At 42.4% G+C, this 22,097-nt stretch overlaps 2 protein-coding genes across 6 annotated transcripts in view; both read left to right on the forward strand.

Moving 5' to 3' along the window:
* Positions 1-12,222, forward strand: part of LOC146717312 (connector enhancer of kinase suppressor of ras 2) — a 68,057-nt gene extending 55,835 nt beyond the window's left edge. For 2 of the 4 annotated variants that reach the window (XM_085474278.1, XM_085474291.1), the window contains 5 exons: positions 3,213-3,283; positions 3,395-3,495; positions 4,185-4,782; positions 7,484-7,746; positions 9,274-12,222. In XM_085474278.1, the coding sequence (XP_085330404.1) occupies positions 3,213-3,283; positions 3,395-3,495; positions 4,185-4,782; positions 7,484-7,746; positions 9,274-9,483 (1,243 nt within the window). In that variant the 3' untranslated portion in view covers positions 9,484-12,222. The remainder of the gene's footprint in view (positions 1-3,212; positions 3,284-3,394; positions 3,496-4,184; positions 4,783-7,483; positions 7,747-9,273) is intronic. The other 2 variants (XR_014923192.1, XM_085474282.1) reach the window with 2 other exon arrangements.
* A 1,287-nt stretch (positions 12,223-13,509) lies between these two features.
* Positions 13,510-21,182, forward strand: apool (apolipoprotein O-like). Of its 2 annotated transcripts, none has more exons than XM_085474302.1 (10): positions 13,510-13,591; positions 14,230-14,328; positions 14,408-14,533; positions 15,056-15,110; positions 16,113-16,211; positions 17,609-17,700; positions 17,800-17,910; positions 18,281-18,503; positions 18,643-18,858; positions 20,515-21,182. In XM_085474302.1, exons 1-10 carry the CDS (start codon positions 13,580-13,582, stop codon positions 20,601-20,603), a joined length of 1,122 nt encoding a protein of 373 aa, XP_085330428.1. In that variant the 5' UTR covers positions 13,510-13,579; the 3' UTR covers positions 20,604-21,182. The 2 variants fall into 2 exon arrangements, with proteins under 2 accessions (XP_085330428.1, XP_085330438.1); XM_085474312.1 differs by having other exon boundaries at positions 18,646-18,858.
* Positions 21,183-22,097: the final 915 nt, after the last annotated feature.

The raw sequence follows: 22,097 nt of genomic DNA on the forward strand, positions 1-22,097 counted from the left end.
ATGTGTTATTAAAAAGCGCAGAATAAAGCTTGGCGCTACATTTTTTTTTTTTATCAAAGAAGAGGAAAATATTGGATTGTGAGGAACTATTTTTATATAAGGATTAATACGCGGTAATAGCTATATGAGCTATTAGCAGAAAAACAAAAATACAAAACACAAATGCATAATTAACATGACTTCAACAACTGGTTAAAGAAGGCTTGTTTAAAATGCTTTAAAGTTTAGCATTTTTGCTGGTGATACCTTGTGTTTTGGTCTATTTTTGTTTTTAATTTAGATAGAAATCACCACATTTACATGAGAGCATTAAGCTATCGGCTAACGCTAGCAAGTCGGTTAGCATCTGCAGACTGAATGGGTGCTTTGCTCCGACAGATACTTGCTAATCAGTCTTAACATACTGTACAACTGTGCTATAAAAACAAATAAACTAGGATTTCATTTATACACACAAAAACACATAAAACACATTTTTTTAAATGGCGATTGAACATGCTATTAGCGCAGTTAACCATGTATAAAGCCATTATTTGTCATAAAATTAAAAAGCACAGGTCCAGTTCAGTGACCTTGCTACAGTGACACCTAGCAGCAAAATCAATAACTTTAGGTCATTTTTTCTGTAAATATTGAAAATAAAAGTGTATGGATATTTATTTACCTTTGAAGTAAGTAAGTACCTTTGAAGGCTGCGTCCTACAACGTGCGCAGCGCGGTCCGAAAGGCAAAGCGGAGCTACGGGGAAAAACTAGAGTCACAGCTACGACAGTGTGACTCTAGGAGCCTGTGGAAAGGACTGCGGACTATAACAGACTATAAACGACCAGCTTCTTCAATGATGAATGCAGATGCTTCACTGGCTGATGAGCTGAACACGTTTTATGCTCGCTTCGACGCCGCAGCAATTAAAACAACAAACGGCTGCGCGCGCTCGGAGTGCACCAGTGAAGAAAATGCATTCGTCATCACAGAGCATGCCATGAGGAACACCTTCAGGAGGGTGAACACCAGGAAGGCAGCAGGACCAGATGCAATCCCTGGCCGGGTCCTTAAAGCCTGCGCTGATCAACTAGCGCCGGTGTTCACGGAGATCTTCAACCTCTCCCTGGCCCAAGCAATGGTTCCCACGTGCTTCAAACAGTCCATCATTGTCCCTGTTCCAAAGAAACAACAGCCCGCTTGCCACAATGACTACCGTCCAGTAGCACTGACTTCAATTGTGATGAAGTGTTTTGAAAGACTGATGAGAGATCACATCACTTCTTCACTTCCTGCCACCATCGACTCATTTCAGTTTGCTTACCGGACTAATCGTTCCACAGACGATGCCATATGTCACCTGCTCCACACATCCCTGAGTCACCTGGACACTGGCAGAGGGAATTATGTTAGGATGCTGTTCGTGGACTACAGTTCAGCATTCAACACAATAATTCCCTCTAAGCTTTTCACCAAGTTGACGGATCTAGGACTCAGCTCATCACTGTGTCAGTGGATCCTCAACTTCCTCACAGACAGACCCCAATCAGTGAGGGTGGGAAAACAAGTCTCCCCCTCCATCTCACTCAGCACTGGAGTGCCTCAGGGCTGTGTTTTAAGCCCCCTGCTGTACTCACTGTACACTTATGACTGTGTAGCCACATCAGACACCACCTCCATTGTCAAGTTTGCTGACGACACTGTTGTTGTGGGCCTGATCTCCGACAACATTGAGACGGCCTACCTGGAGGAGATTAGGAACCTGGAGACCTGGTGCCAGGAGAATAACCTCCTCCTAAACGTCAGCAAGACTAAGGAGCTGATCGTGGACTTGACTACAAAGCAGGCGAGGAATTACAAACCCCTCATCATCAGTGGCACGCCAGTGGAGAGAGTGGACAGTTTCCGATATTTGGGTGTCCACATCACTCGGGACTTGTCATGGTCCTGTCACATCAACACCCTGGTTAAGAAAGCCCGTCAGCGTCTCTTCTTCCTCAGAAGACTTAGAGACTTCCATCTGCCACTGAAGGTGCTCAAGAACTTTTACTCCTGCACCATCGAGAGCGTCCTGACGGCAAACATCTGCACCTGGTTTGGGAACAGCACCAAGCAGGACAGACGAGATCTGCAAAGGGTGGTGCGCTCGGCAGAACGCATCATTCAATCAGAGCTCCCTGACCTGCTGTCCGTCTACACCAAGCGGTGCAAGACCAAAGCTAGGAAGATTATGATGGACCTCTCCCATCCCAACAATGGACTCTTCTCACTGTTGAGGTCTGGGAAGCGCTTCCGCTCCCTTAACGCCAAAACAGAGAGAATGAGGAGGAGCTTCTTCCCCCAGGCTATTCGGGTCCTGAACCAGGTGTAGGACTGGACTCTCCCAAACACGTCACTATAAGACTGGACTCTCACACACGTCACCACACGCACCACCACACATTTCCTATAATCCTATAATTTATAATCCTTATCTTTATAATCTCTTCTGCTATTTGCACATTCTTTACTGTAAATTCCTAAGTTAATTTGTAAATTTTTGTAGTAAACTGTAAATTGTAAATATTGTAAAACTTTTCTTCTCTCATTTAATGGTCGGGCATTGTACAGCTACAAGCATTTCACCCCCATGTCATACTGTGTATGGTTGTGTGTGTGTGACAAATAAAATTTGAATTTGAAGTATGCCCCAAGTGGCCACTCCAGTAACTGCAGGGGTTGCTGCTTTTTTGTTCATGAGGGGTTTTTTTGTTTTTAATTTAAAAATGTAATGCGTGTGTCATTTCCTGTTGGAGGCCCTATTTACTGTAGTTTGCAAGAACAGGAAACCTGTCAAAGTCGGAGACTATTCTTAGTCACAACTTTATTATTAGGTGACTGTAGAGAGACACGGGACAAGGTGGGATCTGTTTGGAGACAGACAGGAGCGTGGAGGCAGACAGCATCGGAGACTCACTCTTTAGAGAGAATGGCTGTTTTTCTCTCTTGTCTTTCTCTATTTCTGCCTCCATCTCATTAATTATCTCAAAGCCTTTCTCCTCTCTTTGGGGGGGGGGATAGAGTCAGTTAGACATCAGCTGTTAAGAGAAACAACTTAAATTATTTAGAGTGAAAGTTTTTTTATTCATCACCTACCATTTACCAAGTATAACCCATCCTTCCTTCTCATCATCTTGTCTAGACTTATTCTCATCTATCCTTTGATGCTTTGCTTCACTTGTTTCCTGTAGGTGGATGAACCGGCTGGGTCTAGCTGCTATTGGATACACACCAGATGATAAGGTGCCTCGCCCTGATGAAGGTGAGGTGGATGGGCTAGACAAGAAAGGATTCCCTCAAACTTTGTGTGTGTGTGTGTGTGTGTATAACTAGAACAATTTTGTATGTGCATGTGTATTTATCGTCACGTCAGACTATTGGAGTGAGAGCGATCAAGACGACGTTGACGGCTCGATGACACTCAAACAGGAGGGACCTTCATCATTCTGTGATACTTACCATCGCACACCATCGGTAAGTAACACACTCAACTACACTCCTTTGCAATGTTTCATTCTGATAGAATATTTGATTCTTAAAAGCCCCACAGTTTTCCGATCTGCGTAGACCAGAGCTCGGCATTAATAAAACATCAGAGTGTGAGCCTAACGGCTTCTGTAAGCAGCCAAGACCATCACTTCTCTGTGTTCTGCTGCCAGAACTTGTACTTAGTCTGACCTCTAGGTGGCGACATGCACATGCTCATTACATCACTGCTCTGATGTTACTCAGAGAATTAAAATCCAGTGGCACTGGTGTCATTAATATCTCAGCTGAGCCACACAATGCTCATGTCAGTCATTCGTAGATTACTCTTCAGCCATCTCATTGCTTTTTTTATTCTCATCTTTTGCTCTCTTTCTTTCCTTCTCCTGTCCTCTCTCCACCCTTGCACACCTCCTCCTCCTCGTCTTGCGGGTCACTGTTTCCTTGTATCTGTGCTCACCTTTCACTCTTCACCACTTTCATCTATCCCTGCTCACTTCTCTTACTCTTGATCCGTTCAGGCTAACCTCCTCCACAGTTATGACCAGTTGCCCCGCTCAGTGAGCTCCATGAGCCTCATGCGCTCCACTCCATCCCCACTCCCCCCACCAATGAGTGCCTCCACCTCCCCCATTCCTCCACAGATGGTCTCTTCCACCTCCCCTCTCCCTCCGCAGGTTAATTCTTCTAGCCCCTTCCCGGAGCCTAAGCATGGTCGGCATTTCTCCAGCGAGTCCACACACTCCCACTCCTCTGCTGAGGACCAGCGTGGAGACAGCATGGGCATGGGAACTGGCACAGGCAGCACCAGTACCCACTCATCCGGCTGCCGCTCTTCCCATCGTGAACGACGCTCCTGGCAGGACCTCATTGAGACCCCTCTGACCAGCGCAGGGCTGCACTTCCTCCAGACAGCACCGGGGGAGAGTGAGTATGGCGGCTTAATGGGGAGCATGGCTGGAGAAATGGGGTTCTACGGAGGGCTGGGCAGACAGGGCATGTCCCCAGAGAGACGCAGGCAGGCCACGCTGCCCGTACGGAGACACCACGCCGCAGAGAGGGACAGAGAACGGGACGGGCCCTTCCCTCTGGAGCGGGGGCCGTACACACACAGCCACACACACAGGCGCTCCCACAAGCAGCGGAGCCAGAGTCTCCCCAGGAACAGGGACCCGATGCCAGGAAAGCTGCTGCACACCTCTGCTCACATGGAGGAGAGGAGTGAAGACGAGGAGGCAGAAGAGCAGGCTGCAGATATGCTTGAGGGTGAGGAGGGTAAGAAAGTTACAGGGTTAATATTTTCCTAGTGTTGTATACATTAGACAAAATATTAATGTCATGTATTTAAGTTAAAGTAAAAAAAAAAAAAGCCCTTTATAACACAGCCCACGACTAAGACTAGAATTAAATGTAATTTCACTTTATGTTTTCTGAATAATACAGTCATATTTATCTAAAGTAATCGGGTAACAATTCAGCTATTTATAGCAACTATTCACAGGAAATAAAGAAGTAATGATGATAAAGAAATAACTATATTGTAAGGAACTTTAAGTAGTGCATAACTTCTGAGTATTTTACAGGAATTGAGACACAAAATGATGTAAAATTGATCAAGTTTACAGTGTTGTTTTGTATATAACTATCCTCCCACCCATATCTATGTAGAGCCCAGGTCAAAATATGTAGTAAATATCAGCTCTGTCATTAACAATAAGAAGAATAAGAATAACTTTATTGATCCCAGAGGGAAATTAATATGTCTGGCTCAGATTAATTTACTGATTAGTATGCAATCACTGACTTTTCAGGCTTTAAAAAAGCCCAGTTTTCTAACAGTGTTCAATACAGTCAACTATGAAATTAATATAAGCTGTCATGTGTCATTTTTATTTTTTATTTTTTTTTTATTTTATTGCTATGTCTGGTTTTATTACTATGTGAATATTAGTATTGTACAGCACTTTGGTCTACCAGGTGTGTTTTTAAAGTGCTATATAAATAAACGATGATGATGATGTGATCATTGTCAGATACAAAAATGTAAAGAAATTCTGTAAATATTAGATAATAATATTTCTCTAATATTCCCATTTCTACTAAACAAACAAAAAATCTTTTAAACTTTAAAACTTAATTTAAACTTCTGCTTTGAATCTATGTAGAGCCCAGAACATAGTCTGCAGTGGTTCTAAGTGTATATACACCTATCATGGGCATGAATCTCATGGTTTTGGACTTTAAATGATTTCTTTAAACTCTTCTTTTTCCAGGATCAAATGATTGTACAGCAACATCTGTAGGGTCAAATAAATATGTACACCTCTCACTAATATTTGGGTAAATGTCCCTCACCGAGTTGCAGATGTTTTGGGAGCCATCGACGAGCTTCTGGCATAATCCTGGATGGATAGTTGACCCCTCTCTTTGGCACTAGGTTCATTTAAATTGGTTGGTTTCCAGGCACGGACTTGGCATTGACGCATTCTCCACAAATTTCCAATAGTGTTGAGTTCGGGGAAGACCGTTTCAGATGCTAAATGTTGGTCTGCTTTATCTATTCCAAACCAGTTTTAAAGTGTTTTCAGGATCATTGTTTCGTTTCTTTTCAGCCATATACCAACTGGTTTAAAGTGAATTGTTGCCAAATAGTAAAATATTTGTTTCATCTAAACATAAAACTTTTGCAACTTACTTCTACTTCTGCATGCACGTACATTTCACGCTTTGGAGACGAAAATGTGAAATGGAAACGGTGAACCGGCGCGTCTTTCACATTTTGCTGTGATATGGAGTTGAAACACATTTACTGAGAGATTTAAATGTGTGTATGTATAAGCTTGAGCCTGTGTGGATCAGAGAAAATCCTAAATAAATTCAAACTCGTGCACGAGTTCTTGTTTTTTTTATAGTCATCAAAGATGGATGCTGGAAAATAAAACAGTACAAAGAAATCATTAAAAGCCCTAAATGACCACGGTATTCATGCCCATGACGAGTGTTTGTAAACTTGTGGCCCAAACTGTACACAAGCCTTCCACTCTGTTGTCAATATTCATACCAGTGCGGCCTGTGGCGATGCCATGTGTAGTTAGATTTGTAGGAAGGTGCATGTTAGGTTATTTAAAAGGGTTTGCAGCAATGACATACAGATGCCTTCAGCCAAGGTTTAACATGAATGCATAAATCCACTGTAACCAAACAAAAGGTTCACTCTCCAAAAAGGGTACTACTATAAGTTTTATTTGTATTAAGGAGGTAGAGCTAACAAAAGAGCTTCCATAACAGTGAAAATTCCCAGTTTGATCCCAAAAGGAGACACAAATCCCTTTGGGGTTGCATCAGGAGGGCATCTGGTGTAAAAATCTGCTAAATCAGACACATGCAGCTACCAGCTGTTGTGACCCCTCATGAATAAGGGAGCAGCTGAAAGTAATAGTTTTTCCTTAAGCTGTTTTTGCAGATGCACTGCAGTCTAGAAATTTTGCAGGAACTCCCTCATACGAATACCTTTTGCACCAATATGCGAATAACACAGCTAATATTCCAGTACGTGCTAGCAGGTGGGCGTCACATGTGCGGCAATCTGCTCATTGTGTCCAGGCAGCTCTTGCCTAAACCACTGAGAATTCCCGGTTTTATGAATGCATCTAAATAGACTCTTTCCTGCTGTGTGACACATGTGAAACTATTTATACTGCTCTTAGTATTACTTGTGCCAGTGATCGGAGTTAACTAATTCTCTTTACTTCACCGTTTATTTATTTTGTAAAGACAAAACAGTGTCACATTAGTATAAAGGCATCCAAATCTAGACATGGGACAAAAACATTTCAGTTAACTTCTGAAAACCCCCCCAAAGAAAACAAGAATATCTCTGAGGAGCGTGGGATGACATGCAACTTTGTTTGCTAGGTTTTTTTCCTAACTGTCAGTTGTACGTGATCAGTCTGTCTCTCACCGCTCGTCTCGTTAGATCTGCGGGAGCTGAGAGTGGAGAGCAGAGAGAGGAGGGTGTCGGAGGGACGGGAGCGGCGAGTTTCAGAGTGCCGCGAGCCCGAGCCGCTGGATGGGCTAGAGCAGCTCTATCGGGCCCTGGAGCAAGCCAACGTGACAGCTTTAGGAGACCCTAGACCATGTAGCAGGCAGGAGCTTCGACGCTGTTTCATCCAGAGAGCCAGGGACCCCCTGCTCAACGACAGGCTGCACCGGGTCCGAGCCCTCCGTAGCACCTTGAAGGTATCATTAACAACTTCTGTCACAAACGGAACAAAGACTTAACTTTTTTTAAAACTTTCTAATACCCGTAAACCCATAACTCCCTTAGTCACGTGTCCCCTTAGTGTGTCATTTCATGGAAATGTTGCTGAAAAACAAACAATACTTCCCCTCCTTACATCATAAGTATGCTGTACCTTTCCTGGCGTATTATGGAATGGATTAATCTTGCCTTTTCACATCGTTATTTTTTAACGTCTTTATTTATTAATTGATGCACAACAACTTGATGAATTTTAAATAAAGATAGACCCAAAATAAGATGGCGCCTGTTAAAAGTCTGTGAAGGTTCTCAGTCATCCAGGTCGTCGTAGTCTGAGTAGCTTGGAAAGAAAAGCATCTGGACTTCTTTAAGTTGCTTGAAGACGTTTCACCTCTCATCCGAGAAGCTTCTTCAGTTCTAGGGTCAAATAGAGGAGAGTCCCAGATTTAAGCCCTGTGGGAGTGTCCCCCAAAGAGGGACAATGGACCCCCACGAGACAAGACTCGGCTGTCCATTTGCATCTAAAGGACAAAGGTCACTCTTTCGAGGATGACATTTTGGACAGAGACGACAGATGGTTTGAAAAAGGGACTGAAAGAATCAATTTATGTCCACTGTGATCGACCATCTTTGAACAGAAGCGGGGGTTTACGACACCAACTGTCTGCCATCTATAATCCAGTTCTGAGATCCCTTCCCAGACGCCTTAACGCCCACTCACATCCTGGGCCAGCTGACCTCAGGATATCACATGATAGGGTGGGGTTAGGTTTCACAATGAGCTCACCCGAAACCTTGGCTGCTTGTGACCCACACCCGTTTTCACACCTTGGCTCACGTGATTAGGTAGAGGATCATTAGGGGGTCCATTGTCACTCTTGGGGGGGGACACTCCCACAGGGCTTAAATCTGTGACTTTCCAGCATTTGACCCTAGAACTGAAGAAGCTTCTATGCTTTGTGCTATGTGAATAAAACTGAATTGAATTGAATTGAAAAAAAAAGATGTAAAAAAGCAAGTTTCCCGACTTCATAATACGGCCCACACTCCGAAAAGTACAGCATACTTACGATGCAAGATGGGGAAATAATGTTTTTCTGTAAAATTACCATAGAATTACATACTTACACTATACTTAAAATTACAGTGTAAGTACAATTTTCTTGGCTGACATGTTACCCCTTTATTCTATCATTTATATTACGTTTATTCTAGTCCATATTTACAGATAAATATACAACAATTACATTATAGTTTCAACTGAAATACATTGAATTTCCATTTAACTCATTCACTGCCATTGACGTCTATAGCCGTCAATTGCAGTGAATGAGTCAATGGGTTTAACTCATTCACTGCCAATGGCTGGCAGTGAATGAGTTAATTACAGGGGAACTACATCCTTTATCACAGGGTGTATTATAAGTGTTACCAGGTTGTTGTTGGGTTTTTTTACACAAAAAAACAACGTGAGGATTTAATGCGGTAACGCTTTTCTCCTACAGGCCAAAGAGTCGGAGCTAGCAGTGATCTGTTCCCTCCTGGAGGACCCTGGCCTGTGCTCCCAAACCTTCAGAGAATGGAAGCAGTGGCACAGCGAGCTCTACTCAGACATCTGCCAGCTCAGCCCCGGCACCAACGGCCAGGATGACCTCTCCCCGCTGGCCGCACCTCTCATGACCCACACGCACTCCTTCATCGAGACCCACGTGTGAGAAAGAGACGAGAAGCGAAGGCTGAACTGACACGCACACGCAAACACACACACGCGCGCAGCAACACGGAGCTTTACATTAGCTAACCCTCTGTCCTGGTCACGACTCTGAGCATGCACACACACACACACACACACATTGTAAGATGTGTAAATATCATAGAGGGAACAGTCTGAGACCTGCGTGTATGAACTTTTGATAATCCCGAGGACCCCACAGGGTGCCAATTGCATGCCTGAACAGAAAGCATTAATCTTCCTTTGTCTATGGATCTCAGCATAAACGCCACACGCTTGTCAAGCAAAACGGGGGGAAAAAACAGACTTTTTAACACAAATTTTTTCTTTTATATTCTCTAGGTTTTGCTTTTGCTTTTTTTTTCTGCTTTATTTTAGGGGTAAGGGGGAGCTATGTAGCAGCAATACAGAGGAAAACCCTTTTCACCACAACACTGTACTTTTGTACTGATGAACTTTGCACCCAGAGCCACCAGTTCTCCCCCTTTCTCTCTGTGTTTTTTTTCCTCTTGCGTATCTTTTTGAGTTACAGGGACCTCACTGTTATTTCAGGCTGATCTCACGGCACAGTGCGGGGAAAGTAAAGTGTGAAACTGTGAGAGGTAGCCAGCAATGTCGGTTTATCAGCGAGAACCCCTTTGCGCTGGCCGGATTCATGTGCTGAAGGAGGCTCCTCTGAACGAGTGCAGTTCTGTTGGCATCTTCTCTTCCTCTCGTTTCTCTCCATCACCTTCTCTTTTCTTAGCGACTTCTTTCTCTAGTCCTCAAAGACTTGTGTATATGTGTATACTGATGTAAATGTTTGCGTTCCACTACCACTGTGATAGGCTTCTAGAGGTAGCGGAGGGAAGACAGAGAGTATGTATTTGTGCGGGTGCAAAACAAGTTTATTATTATTACTTTTTTTTGGTTTCTTTCGTAGTTTTTTTTCCTTAAACCGTGAATGCAAGAGCTTAGAGAGTTCTTTTTCAGTCACTCACTACAACGAATGCACTTTCTATATCTCTATATCTCATCGGCTGCATCACAGGGTCTACGTGTCATCGGCCTCATTACCATTGCTGTTCAAATATCAGGTAAAAGCATTTGCCGTCTCATTTTCTAAAGATTTGTGTACAGTCTACAAATATATTTAAACATAGAAGACTATATAAAATCTATTTACGTTTTGTGTCATAGAAATAATGTAAAGTATGATGTATTCTATGCCAAGGTTCTGCAGTGTCCCCCTCTTCACTCTGTAGATGCAGGGTGTTTAGCAGTCGAACAAATAGGATGCGACCGACAGCCGTCGCTGATGGTCTTTACTGGTTTACATCATGGCTGACCATTCTCTGGGTGGTGCGTTGCTTGAGACAAAGGCCTGGGACTGATTTGAATGGACAGGGTAAAATACTGTGGATCATTTGTGTTCCTTTTTTTGTTCCTTCTCACAATTGCAAGGTAATTAGACTCGTAGCGCATGATAGATGCAAAAGTACCATCGAAGGATGACTTTTTCTTTATGTGCTCGTAGCTTTCAAGTCTTTGTTTTTCATTCTGCAGTGTTTAGAGACACGTACTGTACCATGAGAGTTAAGGGAGGTTTTTCCTTCTCCTTTAGCATCCAAGCAGCAGGTTATAATTTGATGTTTGGCTCACATAGAAGACCGACCTGCATCCTAAAGAAGCTTCTGACACCTCACTCCAAGTGACATCACTGCAGTTGCTTCCAAAGTGAAAGCTAATTTGACATTCCCTCTAAGCATATGGTTGATACTGGGCAGTCATAACCTCTGCACTAAACGGTCTGTAATGTCTGTGAAACCGGGATGAATCATTTCATCTGCAATATCAGGCCAAGGACTCAACGGTGCCCCCCAGCGTCGAGGACTCCGAGAGACACGTGTAGCACCTGCTGCATCCAGCACTGTCTGTACTTAGTCTTCATATTTTACTGTTGTTCTTCTTCATGAGTTTTCATCATGTCACACTGTAGTGAAATATCAAACGTGCCCCAGAGATATAGCTCATGTTATTTGCCTGTTATTTCTTTATTTTTGTTTTTTTTGCTAGTTTGTTTTTTAATGATTAATTTGAGAGTAACACAAAGAAACTCAATGATGCAAGCACTTTCCCTGTGCCTCCCAATCCTCTCTTTGGCAACGAAAGGACTGACTATTTCCACACACAGGCACGCACACACACACACACACACACAGACACACACGCGCAGCTGTAGAAGAGTTACAATACAGTTTTAGTCTGCAGACCTCTCTCTGTTTGTCATCTGTAGTGTTGGTCTTCTTTCTCCAACCGCTGCTCTGACATACTGTAGATTAAAGGAGTTCTGAGAGTTTTCATTTGTAGGCACCGACTGTGTTATTCCTCCCGAATCTTTTTGTGTGTGTAAACCTGCAGAAACAGGCCGAAAAGGGAGATTCCACTGTGTGTTCTTTCAGGGGTGTACACCTCATGGTACATTGCACAGGTGTGTAAGATGTAAGTTGCACTGCGACATTAAAAAAAAGGAACATATTGCTCTTTTTCAAGGATAATATTAGCTTACTGTTATTCTGTACATTAAAATGACTAAAGACGATATTAAAAAAGAAAGAAAATTACATTTATTCTTCCTAAAGTAGCCTTTTTTGGTTTCATATATATGAATATATATTACAGAAAATACAGATTGTAAACCTAAGTTGTTAAACTTTGACTTCAATAAACTGAATCCTCTGCACTATGGCCGGTTAATGTGTGCCTTTCCTCTGATTTATTGGAAGAGTTTTGCTGTGTCTTCTAGTTAATAACAGTTTCAAGTTAAGGGCAGGAAGCCCTACAGCATGCTGTGCAACTCGTGCCATCCATCTATCCATCATATCTTTTTCAGTTTACAATGTGGTGGGCAAAAGCTTTGTTTCCAGGCTGTCACTTGGCTTCACTCTCTGCACTCTTTTAAAGACAATCTTTATTCTGGATTCATCTCTTGGGGATCTATAGCCTTGCCGGGCGATTGTGGCTCAAGAGTTGGGAGTTCACCTTGTAATCGGAAGGTTGCCGGTTCGAGCCCTGGCTTGGACAGTCTCGGTTGTTGTGTCCTTGGGCAAGACACTTCACCCGTTACCTACCAGTTTCCGGCAGCCTCACCTCTGTCAGTGCGCCCCAGGGTGGCTGTGGCTACAATGTAGCTTGCAATCACGTGTGTGTGAATGGGTGGATGACTGGATGTGTAAAGCGCTTTGGGGTCCTTAGGGACTAGTAAAGCACTATACAAATACAGGCCATTTACCATTTGTTGGGGCCTTACTATTGGAATGAGTATGTGCACAATTGCCTAAACAGTTTTGGCATATAAATATAGAGAAGGTTTATTGATACTGGAAGCTTCCATTAGTAGTCTGCTTGTACTCTCAGTACTAACAAAACAGGTTTGAGCAGGCTTTGGTTGCCTGCAGGTAAATAGTCCAGATGGAGAGGAAAAGAAGGATGCTGTTGAAATGCAATACATAATCAGCAGCTATTCCTGATGTATTTCCATTTGTAAACAATGTTGCAAACCTTAACTCAGATATCTAGTGGCTTCACCGGCATCCCAAAAATTAATTCCTAGACTGATACTGTTTCATCAAATCCAGTGCAACATGTGCACCTGTGCTGTTCTGGTGCAGAACTTTGTGTGTGTAGGTTGATTTCTGACTGAACACATCTTAAAGCTCTTGTGCACAAAGTTAAGTAGTAATGTAAATTTCCTTATACATATTCACTTCATTAAAACTAAACTAAATGTGGAGAAATCCTGTGGTGCTGGAACATGAGGCCCCCTCAGGGTCGATGCTGGCAATGTCTCAGCAACGTAAATAACTCATTTACATGTGAAACTGCGAGTAGGAGTTTATTTTTATTTTGATGCAAATGTACAAAGGCAAGGGTCAACTGTCCGCTCAGTGGGTGAGCAACATGTGGACTTACTTGACGAGTAGGATAGCACAGCCGAGCTGCAATTCCCACTTCAGCCCATTAGGTGGCAGTAGCCGACCGCGGGGTTTTTTGGGCTAGAACGAAGCTGTAACCAACAGAAGAAGGGGGAGAGCGCTGTCATGGCGGCCAAGGTGAATGCATGTCATTTTGTCTTCAGCAAAGTTTTTAGCTTTTATTACAATGACTTTTCAATGAAAGTGTAGACTGTATGTTGGCGTCAAGTGCCCCGCAGCTGCTAATGTTTACTTGTTCTGGTTGTCACATCTCAGGCGTTGTTACTCTGCACGAAATATCTTTGCTAGCTATGTGTGCTGTGCTAGCTTCGCTGAATGACTCCTAAAAAGAATACACGGAGGAAGGTTTTAGCAGAGGTTGCATCTTTAAAAGTGTGTAACAGCTGTTTAACCTTAATAGCTGTCAGCCCTGCCTTTGTTAGCTTTCTAGAGCCGCATTAAGCTACAACACAAACACTGTCGGTAAGAGTAACGCTTAACGTCAGTTAGCTTAACTAGTTCGAAACAGTTTGTACACACAAAACAAAGGGAATAAGCTCAGGATGTATACTTAGAAGTTCATTAATGCAGTATAAATAAATATTTGAAAGACTGGAAAAGCGATGCTTTGAAATATATGGTGGTATTGTTGTAATTAATAATATAAAATATATATATAATAATTCTTCCACTGAAAGTCCACGAAGTAAGCTGTGATAGTGATGTGGTGTTGACACACTGACTAAAACTACAGTGTACGTTCCCCCTCCTGCCAGGTGGTAATGGTGGCCGTCCCGACTGTGCTGGGAATAGCCTCCCTCCGTGTGTACTCTGTGAATGAAGCGCCCGCTGATGGGCTGGTTACTCGAGAAAAGGTGTGTATTCATGATTTGTATGGGATATTGCCATTCATAGCCATAATAACGCACCAACTCTCTACCTCCCTTTCCCCAGCTCAACATCTACAACCCGGTGTTGCAGTCTGCTCAGAGTAAGTTTGTCCCAGAGAGTCCAGGGGTCATCGAGGGTGGAGTGACTACAGCCAGAGAGACAGTACTACCATTTGTGCACGCTGTAAAGGTATTCAAGTTTTTTCCCCCTTTGTGTACATGTAAAGCTGCATGTAGGAAAAAATCTCATTCACATTCACCGTCAAGCACTGATGTAGTTCATGCTTTCACATCCTCTTCTGCACTTTTAACACGAGCAGGTGGTGGAAACGCATTTATATTTAAACATATGACAGCTAAAATGCACCAGAGAACTCTTATCTTGCACCTGCGAATTTAGTTGACACCGCTATCTTTTTGCTGCTCATTGTGGTTTACAGAGCACGATCCCACATGCTGCAAGTGCTCGGTGCAGGAAGGATTCTTGCAGGTTTAGGAGTTAGACAGGAAACTTCATGCAGTTTAACTTCAGTTAAACTGCATGAAGTTTGCTGCAAGAAGATTTGACAGTTTGATTCTGTGAAACACAGGTTGTTGGGTGGGGGTGAGCAGTTAGCACTGACTCACATGTATCTGTTTCAGTGTTGCTTAAACAGGCATGTTCTTGATGAACTTTTCTAGTGGTTTCAGTTTAGTCTTCTGTTCCCTGCAGGGTGCCTGTATCTCTGTGAAAGGGGGAAGTATTGATCTTTATCATGCTGGAGAAGGTGAGTAAACAACAGGCAAACAACAGTCTTAGTTACATTGCACCTAAATATCAAATTTAAATAATAATAAGACATTTAAAGTTTTCAACATGTCACACATTTACTAAGTAAATATATTTCAAGGGGTGCTATTGAGGTGAAATTCTCACCAGGTGTCTGTAACAACCCATCCATTTCACACATGCAAAGAAATCAAACCACAGATGTCCATAAATTATGTGTAATAGCGAGAAATGACACAGGGAAAAGTATCAAACGCATGAAAAGGGAGGTGCAAAAAGTCGTGGAAAGTCATGACAGTAGCTTAAATCAGTCCTGCCACTTGTGCAAAGTGCAAATTTATATTAGCTGGTTCTTCAGCAACTGATGGCCTATAAGAAGGGGTCTCATTACTAAGGTGTAAAACCAATTAGCTCTCTCAAGGCCGTTGCAAAACATACCGAAGAATTTCTAAACTAGTGAAGGTTCCAGTGAACAAAGTGGAAAGAACATCATGTTACCATAAACCGACCATGACCAGATGCCTCCTGCAAGATTTCAGACAGAGGAGTGAAAAGAATTATCAGAAGAGTTGTCTGAGAGTCAAGCAGCACTAGAGGCGCTGCATATCACCCCCAAAACGGCATACCAACAGTGAAGTTTGATACTGTGTATACAATACTTTCTCCCTGTGTGATTTCTCATTATTACACATAACTTAATTTATGAGCATCTTTGGTTTGATATTGTGGCATTTGTGGATTGGAAGGGTTATTTCACACATCTGGTCAGATTTTCATGTAAATAGCACCTTTAGAAACATATTTAATTTGTGATGTATTCAGTACTTTAGTCTTACCCACAGTAAGACATTAGAGGATGAGAGTGATCTATTTAAAGTTATTTTTTTTTAGTTACAGTTTAATGGTAGTCCCAATATTAGTGATACAGTTCACACCTTTTCTTTAAAGGAAGCTGAATGTATTTTTGTCAGCATCTTGATTTCTGTTATCTGCTCCTCAGATTTATACTATTACCTGAAGGACCCTCCTCCTGGTTTTCTACCCAGATTTGGCACCATCACCGTGGCTGGCCTGCTTGGCATGTTCTTGGCACGGAAAGGTAACTTGAACTGACAAACAGTTTAGGCCTGCAAGAAACGTTTTAATCAGTTTCTCATATTAAATAAAGAAAATGTTTGAAAGAGTGTTGGTCTAAGTGTGAACGGTTGTCTCTCTGTGTTAGCCCTGCAATAGACAGGTCACCTTTCCATTGTGCCATATTACTGGTGGGATAGGCTCCAGCCCCATGTGACCCAGTAAAAGCATTGCATACGACTATAACAAATGTAGCATACGCAAGAACTGCACATAGTGCAAGTTTAGTAAGCTTAAATATACATTAATGAATAAGTAACTCACAAGACATCAAAACAATTCCCTTTTTTAGGAATCAGTCTAGAAAAATTAAAGATGAAAATCCTGAAAAACAAGTGCAATTTGTTGAATATGTCTCAATAAACATGCATTGCTGCTGACACATCAGTGTGCCACTAAATGGTCACATACAATGTTTTGAAACTCATCAGCAAAACTCGACTCCTGTTCTGTCGCTGCGTCACAACAACAGTGTATTTCTTCTACAAACTGCATTTATTAAGGAAACTTCTTACACTTATCGTCCAGTGGGCTTGACACTTTGGCAGGCTCTGACCTCTGACCTCTGGGCTGTGTGTTTTAACAGTCCCAGATTGTTAAGGTGCGACCCCAGCTCTGCTTGTGAGGATCACAGCACTTTACGTTCTTTCTTAGACCATTTAATATTTTTCTTTGTTTTGCAGAACATAGAAAAAAAACATATAAAGTCATTTCAGAAAGATACGAATTAGTTTTACGCTCTCAGACTGTCTCAGAAGAAAGTTTCATTTCAGCCACACAGGAAATAAAGTATTACAACTTCTGCTTAATGTATTCATGGGATGAACATTTTAGATATTTTCTACACTTCTCACAATGCATGTGAACTTGCACAGAGATATGCATTGTTTGTTAACAAGAACATCTGTTTTACCCCCTTTTTTGTTTTGTGTTTTAAAATGCACATACGCTCCAGATTTATTTATGTGTATTTAATCTTAGCGTGACCTTTTCATGTACGAGATAACACTGTGATTATCAGGGTTTAGACACCACAGCCAGTGAAGCTGAAGTACCCCTCATCATCTCATCATCGATTGCCCAAAGTTTACCACAAGAAACAAGAAGTTTCTGAGGAAGTTTCACTTTTCTCATTACATTGTCTTCCTCACTCTTTCTTCCTATTACCAAAGAGTCATTAAAGTGCATGAAAATGTTAATGTCTTTAAGTTAACCTGGGCATTGTGTTGGCCAAAATGTGCTGCAACACACTATGTGAGCATGACCTTTCTGGATATAGCAGTTCAGTAGCTGGCCTTCAGGACTTAACCTCTGCCCACTTGTATTGATCGCTGCCCTGCTTTGCAAAATGTTTTATTTCAGGCTCTCGTTTCAAGAGGTTAGCGGTCCCGCTGGGCCTGATGAGCGCAGGAGCATCAGTGTGCTACCCTGCACAAGCAGTGGCAGTGTTAACGGTAACGCTGCTTCCTCAAGCACGGATATCTTGTTAATTCGCAGTATAAATGTTAATATTTTCCTAGTTTAATTCGAGCGTTGTCTTTTGTCCTCACAAGGTGACGGGAAAGAAGGTTTACGCTGCAGGGCAGTGGAGCCGTGCTGCAGCGTCTTCACTGCTCGCCTCCGCAGAGCCGGTTGCCAAAGAGACTGCTGCTTCACAGCCACAGGTTAACAGACTTTTAAGCGAACTGTTTTTAAGCAGAAAGACTTATAAAGCTGTTTTACTGTGTGACTAAAACCTAAACAGCAGTTCAGCTCGTGTAACTTGCTTTCCACTCGGTGCCTTTCCCTTCTCTACATGTGTTGCTTACTGACAGAGAAAAAATCCCTTTTGTGTGGTAAATGGGTTATATTCCATTTCCTTTCCTACACATTGCCTTTCATAACTGTTAGTGGAGTTTTATTCTTTGTGCCTCACATGTGATTCAGGCATATTTTGTGAGAGTTTAAATCTAAAATTTTATTACTTAAATATTCAAGAAAATTGTACATTTTAATTACGCACCATTAAAGTCGATTTTTTATTGTTTTTTTTAGTCAGCTATAGCGGCAAATCTAGAGCCTCCAGCGGCTGAAGAAACCTCACAGCCCAGCTCCACTACAGACACCTCAGCCCAGAGCTCTACAATCTCAGACACAGAGGTGAAATCAGCTGATCCTATCTCTGATGAGCCCATTGTTGCTGTCATAACAGAAGAAGAGTCATCCGTAACAGCCACAGAAATATCCCCCAACCAGGCCCCCACAGAGACCAGCACAGGTATTATCAGTATTGATCCCTGTCATCTTGTTTCTCTGTCTCCGTCTCTTCATTTCACACACAATCACACAGAGACTTATATCAACAGTGGTGGTTTAATTCCCGCTCTTTCCGGCTCTGTTGGCAAATTCTCCGCCAGTAGAAAAAGTGTCCGCGCCTTCCCCAGAGGAGCTGCTGGCCCCTGTTGAAAGCGAAGAAGCCTCGGATAGAAAACAAGCCTCCGGGGATGTATCCACGGACACGAGCCCATCCGAGCCTGCAAGCTCAGGACCGGAAACAATAAAGGCCGTTCCAGTCGAGTCGGCATCTTCCTCTGAAGAAACATCTACTCCAGAGGCTTCCAGTGAGGCCACAGGTACCAAAAATAGTTCATGTCAAAGAGCGAAAGGTTGATAAGTAAATAAAATAAGAAGAAATGATAACCTAAACAGAGGACCTATGCTTTAATCATCACTCCGCTGCTCTTACTCTACACTTAATGTGTGCTGCTAACCTTTTACATTTCCTCTACCCTGAAATGTCAATTAGTCGAGTCAGATAGCATGGAGGAGTTGCTGCTTTTAATGAGACACCAGTCGCCACACTCACACCAACACCTATCCAACACAAAACGGTTACTGGTTGTACTTTAACACTTTCTGCACATGTACCTTTGCTCTTGTTTGGGTGTTTACAGTAGACCAGCACAAACAAATGTTTTTTTTTCTTTTTAAGCCCACAGACAAACATAGTGAGCCTTCACTTCCTGTTACTCGCACATTCGACCTCTTCTAAGAATGATGTGGTTACCTAAATGTGGGGACCTAAACGTTGTGGGTCTTGTGTTCTACATAGTTGTTGTTATTAGTATGATTATCACTGCTACCTGGGACTTGGATTCTGTTGTCGCTGTAGTACGTTCAGGTTTACTTCCTAACGTGATATAAATCTGTATTAGTTTTCAGTTTAACTCTTCACATCTCATCCTTCAGCACAGCTTACTTATCTTTTCGGTACATCTGTTTAGCAGTTTGACATACTGAGGATTGACTCACTCTGCACAAACTGTGTGATGTGAAAGAAAAGAGAGGAATGTGATGTAACATCTCACAGCACTCGGTGTGTGGAATATGCATTTTAAAAAGAATCGCAGGGCTTTAGTTGCAGTCTGCTCAGCCTGGCTTTAAGTTGAACCGAAAGATAGTTTTACCAAGAAGTGATATCATATTGCATAATACAGTTTTCTCCAGTGAGATCACAGTAAGAGGATGTGTTTGGGATGTTTTTTTTCCTTCAAGAAAATACATTTCCCGTTCCATGTTGCTGCAGATCTTCTTCCACAAAGCAGCAACTGGAGCTCCTTGTAAATGTTTAAAGGAGGTTGCCGTCCCAGTAGGTTGACTGGGTGCTGACATGTGGGTGAAACTGCCCTAAAACTGACAGAATGTATGTACGCAGCGATCTCTGCTTTGTCTCTGCGTATAAATTCTTTAACATGAGTTGCAAATAGTAACACAGGCTGTGCCAAACTATACCACATTATACTTTTCAGTATTTCTGCTAGATTTTAACTCAGTGTTTCCATTTAGCTGGTAAAAGTAGCAGTTTATGTCGACACTGTGTCTCCCATCCCTTTTCTTCTTGGTTCTTTCCATGAACCAAGTGCGGAAAAAGTGCAAGGTCACTCTAACTGTTTGATTTTGTTAAACACTCAGTTTGTTCATAAGATTTTCCAAATCTTTGTACCGCAGTGCTCAAAGGATTACTATGTAAACCAAATGACTAAACACAGAGTTTTGATTTATTTGTACTTTTTAAGAACCAACGCATCCAAATCAATCATGGAATTCAGGCAATTTTAGGAGGAAACATCACGTTTTTCTGCACGTTTGGTTGTTGCGCTGAACATAAAGATCGACAGAAACCTGTGACTTTCACCCGGCAACTCTTAATGTTTTCATCTGTTAATAAAAGTTAATTCTACAAATCTAACTCTATTGATGTGCTTTGCATTTCTCTTGCTGCCCTGCAGAGGGCTCCAGTTTCAAACCAGACCCTTCTCTCATGGATTTCGGCCAGTCCAGCCCTGAGGATGAAGACCTGTACAGCACACGAAGCTGAGAGACTGCAGCCAGCCACAGGAGAAGCCTCATTCCCACACACACTGCCATCTCATATCTCACTCTAATTGACAAACGCTCTGTATCATTATGCGTTGTAAATAGGCCATTTTGCAAGCAATCGCAGTTAGAAAGACTTTAATCAACATTTCCATTCTCATTTCGTCTGCCCACATCAGCTGTTTCCACAGAAAACATCCCAGTACATTTGCATTGCAGCAGCGAGACAGTGAATCTGGGCACACATAACTGAATCAGTTTGCGTGGGACAGAAAACTGGAATAAAAAACAAAAAAAACCCACCCACTACTATTTACAAGCTTTTATACCCCAAATGGCAGATTGGGAAATTTTCTGTGTCATTTAACAAATACTGGCTTTTTGTGCTCCAGCTTTCACAGTCATGGATGCAGCGTGCTTTTATTTATTGTAATTTAGCCCAGTGTGTTGGTGAACTGAAAAATCTGCACATGTACTCGTGGTGATTACAAGATGGACTAGTACCGTTTCACTCGCTAACACAGGAAATTGTCCTCACTTGTTAATTATGGAACTCAAATAAATCTATATTTTTCATGAATTCATGTTGGGTCATGTCTGCTACTGATTACAGCACTTCCAGCATGTAGCATCAACAGATCTTCACTCAGACCCCGAGTTGTCACATAATGAGCAGCTAAACATGAGGAATCATCTGAGCCGCATGAACCAGAGTTATCTTTGAAGGGAGACCATTAAAGTGGCCCCTTTCCATAGGAAGACGCTCCACATAGTGAGTCTTCATGCTGCAATTAGTCCATGAGAAACAACAACTTGTGCAAAAACCCATATGGTGCACACTCGCAGCTCTGTTCAAAGTATCTTACATTGAAGGGCACATTTAGTACGTGCAAATCTGTATCAACGGATTTTCATAATAAGCTTTGTTACAGTTTGTAGAAATAATTAATTATAATCCATATATCAAAAACATTATGAAGATTGAGTACTCTTAGATTTATATTTAAAAGTCAGGGGTGAGGAACTCCAGGCCTCAAGGGCCGGTGTCCTGCAGGTTTTAGATCTCACCCTGGGTCAACACACCTGAATCTGACGATTAGTTCATTAGCAGGCCTCTGGAGAACTTCAAGACATGTTGAGGAGGTAATTTAGCCATTTAGATCAGCTGTGTTGGATCAAGGACACATCTAAAACCTGCAGGACACTGGCCCCTGAGGCCTGGAGTTCCCTCACCCCTGCCCTACAATAATAGAAAACCCCAACGATCAGATGACTTCCCATAAGCAAGCACTTGGCAACAGTGGGAAGGAAAAACTCCCATTAAACAGGAGAGACCTCCAGCAGCACCAGGCTCAGGGAGGGACGGCCATGTGAGAGGGGACGGTTTCGACTAACACTTCTGCTCGTTCAGCAGAGTAAACATGTTTTGACTAGAACAAAACTGTCATCACACCTTCACATTTTCCACATGTGTAAATATCACGCAAGTTATTTG

This window comes from Copadichromis virginalis, linkage group LG2 (genome assembly GCF_057382275.1).
Source record: "Copadichromis virginalis isolate Kocher_CV1m ecotype Utaka linkage group LG2, C_Virginalis_male_GT1.1, whole genome shotgun sequence".
In the NCBI taxonomy this organism is placed as follows: Eukaryota; Metazoa; Chordata; class Actinopteri; order Cichliformes; family Cichlidae; genus Copadichromis; species Copadichromis virginalis.

Excerpts from the sequence above, each read along its gene's own strand:
- apool (XM_085474302.1), top strand. Across the intron at positions 16,212-17,608 it reads CATGTTCTTGGCACGGAAAG|GCTCTCGTTTCAAGAGGTTA; the intron begins GTAACTTGAACT and ends GTTTTATTTCAG. Across the intron at positions 18,504-18,642 it reads CCCCACAGAGACCAGCACAG|TAGAAAAAGTGTCCGCGCCT; the intron begins GTATTATCAGTA and ends ATTCTCCGCCAG.